This window comes from Montipora foliosa, chromosome 6 (assembly GCF_036669935.1).
Source record: "Montipora foliosa isolate CH-2021 chromosome 6, ASM3666993v2, whole genome shotgun sequence".
Taxonomy (NCBI): Eukaryota; Metazoa; Cnidaria; class Anthozoa; order Scleractinia; family Acroporidae; genus Montipora; species Montipora foliosa.
This window is the reverse complement of record NC_090874.1, coordinates 8,128,589-8,133,588: the sequence shown is the minus strand read 5'-3', so window position 1 is coordinate 8,133,588 and position 5,000 is coordinate 8,128,589. Positions and strand designations below refer to the sequence as shown.

General features: G+C 37.0%; 1 protein-coding gene across 1 annotated transcript in view; it reads right to left on the bottom strand.

Annotated features, from left to right (window-relative positions):
* The window catches only part of LOC138006581 (enolase-phosphatase E1-like), a 28,614-nt gene that overhangs the window by 22,294 nt on the left and 1,320 nt on the right, over positions 1–5,000 (bottom strand). The window contains exons 2-4 of the mRNA XM_068853000.1: positions 2,911–2,998; positions 2,769–2,806; positions 1–53 (exon numbers count right to left, since the gene is read on the bottom strand). The exon at positions 1–53 is cut by the window's left edge and continues 25 nt beyond it. Coding sequence (XP_068709101.1) covers positions 1–53; positions 2,769–2,806; positions 2,911–2,998 — 179 coding nt within the window. The remainder of the gene's footprint in view (positions 54–2,768; positions 2,807–2,910; positions 2,999–5,000) is intronic.

Genomic DNA, 5,000 nt, shown 5'->3' with positions numbered 1-5,000 from the left:
TTTCTTCTTTCTTCCTGTTGTTCTGCCTCACGCTTGCTAATCAGTAGAACTTCCTAGTATTGAAATTTACATAAGGAACTTAATAGATTTTTATGTTCCTTGGACACCTCCTACCAAAGGAAGCCCATGTGCCCATGTTCAGTCGCACTAATTGATTACGGAACCACAATATTATTAATGAATAGCCAAGAACAGTATTTGTATCTGAAATAATGAAAAAGCTTTAGAATCACCTGTTTTTGTTTGAGCAAATTTAGTGGGAGCTGTCATCTTGAATATATATTGTGATGTGTTACAGTTCCCTTATTATTATTAGACAGAAGCTACTCGAGTCAGAACAATAGGGCACATCACAATTTTTATACAAGACGGCGATGCCCGCATAATTAATTTTGAAAGTAGAATTAAGAGACTTTAAAATTCAATTTTCCTGATATAAACACTTTTTTAAAACAAATTTTGAACACATTAATTTTTTGTTTGGAAACATAAATTTACTTTGGTTTAAACCTATTCTGTAGTAGGAGTTGAGGTTCTGTTTAAAGTGCCCACAGAGTATAACCCCAAAACACTTTTTTGCCTAATTAAACATTTGTATTGAGTTGGCAAAAATGTTGCACAAATTTTTTATTTTGGTTAAAATCTCGACTGTTTAGTATTTTTTAAAGTTGGCATTGTTGAGAGCACGACCAAGCATCAGGGTTCTCATTAAGAGCCGGTAACCGGTTGTTTTTACCAGCTTTTCAAGTGCCTTTTACCAGTAATGTTGGTGGAAGTCTTAAAGTAATGATGAACTGTGATGTGTACCAGACTTTGTTACTTCATTACCTGGTACTGTTGTCTTTTCAAATGTACTCATCATGTTGTCCAGCGATGGTAGCTATGACTTTAACTCAGATTCTGAGGCCGCAGAAACGGAGGATGAGTATGACTTAGAAGTTGAGGGCTCATAAAACCCGAGTGAACACGAAACCTCAGATGATGAACCAAGAGATGCCTATGCAAATGAGCCGATGGAGGACGAGGAAAACGCAAATACCAATTTCATCTTTCCATAGTCTTCTTTGATAATTTCAAGACATTTGTCAATCCAGGGAACATCACTTCGGAATTGTCGTCTCAGAAATGTTTTGATCACACTGCCGAGTACTTCGTGGGCTCCCAATAAGCACGCTTGGATTTTACAAAGTCGACCCACTCCTTTCTTTGTTTTCGTTTCTGCTGTTCATCAGCCCCTTCAAAAGGTATAGGATGGGGCGATATACCTTCTGTCTAAAATGGCTTGTTTTTACAACCGAAAACAACCCATTTATCTGGCATTTTCCAGGAGAGCGATCATGAATGGCCTGGAATGGCTCGGTCATGGTTTAAAAAAGTGCTCTTTTTGTGATCTTTAAAAAATTATAAAAAATTGCAGTTTCAACCAAATTCAAAAATTTTTGCGACATTTTTCCCAATTCAATAAAAAGATTCAATTACACGAACAAAATGTTTGGGGTTATGGGCACTTTAAGAATATGACACAAGAATACAATATTAGCAACCAAAATCCTGGAGAGGGGGGACTCCCATATATCATAGGGCGACGATGATCATCGGAAATTTTCAAAAACACCCCTAAGAGATTCTGGAGTCTTACGAAGGTGGACATGGTACAATAAGATTTTTACCCCTAAATTGATACCAGCTACAAATGAACAAATTTATACTTTTTAAACTTTTTTAATAGTTCCAGAGACGTCAACTTCAAACACCTTCTGCTTAAAAAGTTTAGAAAAGCATTGTCATAATTTTCAGATCTATTAATTTCAAGAACAATAAAGATACCAGCTTAGACTTTGGTAGCCCAAAAACCTTTTAGACATCCTAAAAGATGCAACGATTATCCCCGCCCATAATTTGCCAACTGGAGTCCCTCCCCCCACCCCAGGCCAAAATATCATGCAATGGACATTCCGAGTGACTACGTCAGGGGGCATTGATAATACTGTCAATAGATTGGTACTAGTTACAGTAACTAAAATGATTGAAGCCCCAACCTTTTCATTAGCAGGGCTCGAAATTAAAAAAAAAGAACCCATTTGCAATTTTGACACAAGATAACAAAGTACTAATTTAAAAGTGTATTATCACATAAGTGAGGGTCATCGCAAGAAATTATCCTGGGACTCACATCTAGAGAAGCCACTGAAAATAGTGATGATCGAGGGAATGGTGTTGTGCATGTCGCATCGCAGCTAAATTACACTACTACAACAATATTATTATTTTGTCCATTATCTTCAACAATATTTACCACAAGAAGCAAAATTTTCTCATTTGTTTCCTAATAGCAAAGGTGAAAACTAGTTGCAAGCTGCGACTTCTCCAGATATTTTAGTCGCAAAACAAAAAAATTCAGCCGCAAATGTAACTAAAACTGTATTGGTTACAATTTTGAGCCTTGATTAGCCTTAGTAGCAAGCATTCTCCAATTGACTATTTTCGAATTCTCATGGCTGGACTGGATCTAGCATGAAATCGAGGCTAATGCGGGCAAATCTTTTCACACACATATTAATTTCATGCTAGATCCATTCCACCTGTGAGAATTCGAAAATGGTCTATTCACGGAAAAGCTTTCGATCAGGAGATGTTAAATGGGGAAAGGAAAGAAGGCTTGAAAGACAAGCAATCTTTCACTGACAAAATTGTTCATCACCTCGAGGGATTTGATCAAATTTAAAGATAATCCATGTATCAAGGTTCTCTTTTACAAGTGCACTTACTTGCAGCTGCGTCCATTCCTCATCTTCTGGATTTCTACCTGTACCGATGATAATACTTCAATAATTATTATTGTACATGACTTTTCAAACCTTAAAACCTTAAAATTTAATGTTTCATAATTCCAAAATTTAGAGGCCTTACGTGTAAAGTGCAAATCAAGTGTTGCATCTCTTCTCTGTCTTCTCGTTGATAATCTTGTGGCTCTGTCAGATGTATTTGAGGTCCCTTGCTAAATGACAAGATATCAAATTTCACAAACTGATTAAAGTTCTGTCAACTTAAAGTCTTAAAGGGAATCTCCACTAAAACAAGAAAATGACTTCAAACCACAGAACATAATGTTTACAATCAAAATTGTTCAAATTTTTTCCAATGAAAGTGTTTGTATTTGAAAGTAATGAATCATTATTTCAAAAATGCTTGTTTTAGCTTTCAAATTTCAAGGGTGCCACCATTTTGAATAACTGCCCTATTGTTCCAGAACAAACGCTTTTTGTATCAGAACAAACAATAGGGCAACCAAAAACATCAAAATTATTCAAGATGGCGGCCCCCAGAAAATTTGAAAGCCAGAACAAGGGTTTTTGAAATTCATTTCTTTCGAATACAAATGCTTTTATTGGAAAAAAGTTGGAACAAGTTTTTGTTTTAGAGGAGGTTCCCTTTAAAATCAAAGCATGCTGGCCAGCAGTTCTCTTGTGCTGCAGAGACGTTGCAGGGTCACATTGCACTTGACATTGTAGATCATTGCAGATTTTACCATTGTTTGCTTGCTGTGTTCCCACCCTCCTCAAAGGTACCGGTAAGTGTGATTCAGGTACATGTACATACAGCACTTTCACTGATTATTCAGTGTGACCAAGCTTTGTTACCATGGTTACATCTTTTCTGTGGACAGTCAGCACAACCGCCACAGCACTGTAAGGGGTCAACTCGCAGCTCTTACAACGTCTCGCCTGATTGGAGACCACCCTTGAGGTTTAACAAAACAACAAATAACAGAAACAATGGACCCTAGGCCTAAAACAAAAGGGCTGCAACTCTATCCTCTAGGGTCCATTGTTTCTGTTATTTGTTCTTTTGTTAAACCTCAAGGGTGGTCTCCAATCAGGTGAGACCTTGTAGGAGCTGCGAGGCTACCGACTGTAAGACACCTCCCTCCAAGCTCATCAGTCCCGATGAATTTTAACTCTCCTTAGAATTATTTCCCTTGTCCATCTGTGGATCTATAAGTTTTGCAAATCTCACTTCATGTACTTTTAGGTCAGTTTATTACTTTTGACATCCAAAATGTATTTTCCCCAGTTTTGCCATTATTCAGTGGTTTCCTACAGTATCTACATGTAGTATTTTCATAAATCCCACAAACAAGAGAATGAGGCTTTTTGCCAACAGTTTTGGTATGTAACTTATTCTAATACACAAGAAAAAAAGACTGAATAGGTAAAAAGAGTGCAGTTCTCGTGTAACACAGGTGCAACTTTATAACACAAACGCAAATTGCAAAAGCACCATTTAAAGTTTACAGTTGAATGACTATAAACATTAGACTGGTAAAAGTTTGATTTTGACTAACGTTGTAATGTTTCAACCAATCAGTTGAATGAACTTCATGGAAAATCAATTGAAAATGTGCTGTCAAAATTCACTTGTTTTGATTTTTTTGTCTTTCCTTTGTTTCACGTTTAATTATTAATCATCAATCTTAATCTAGCAAGTGCACCGAACAACAAAAACGCTCTGCTAATCACACAGTAAAATGCCCACTACTGCTATGTACAATTGTATGCTGCCAGCACAATGCTAAGGCCGCTGGCAGTTGGTAAGAGGACAAACCCAAGCAGCCGCTGAAAGCATGCACTGCAGATAAGGATGATCATTGGGACTGAGGAGACATGGAACAATGCAACACAAACACAATGCTAAAAATAATGCCAATACAATGCTAAAAAACCCTGTTACACCCAGCACTAATGTAATGCAAACATACATGTATTGCTAACAAGATTCAACATTAACACAATCCAATGCAAATGCAGACGCAATGCCAGCCAAAACATAAGAATAATGATAACTACCCCAAGATGCTGCCAATGCTTGCTCCTGATTGTTAAATATGTTAAAATAATTGCATTTAACTACATGTAATCAATGCAAAAGTTGGTGCAAGTAATGGAAATGGGTCCACACAAGGGCTGAGAGAAAGCCTGTCAGCGTTTCTCTTTTTCAGT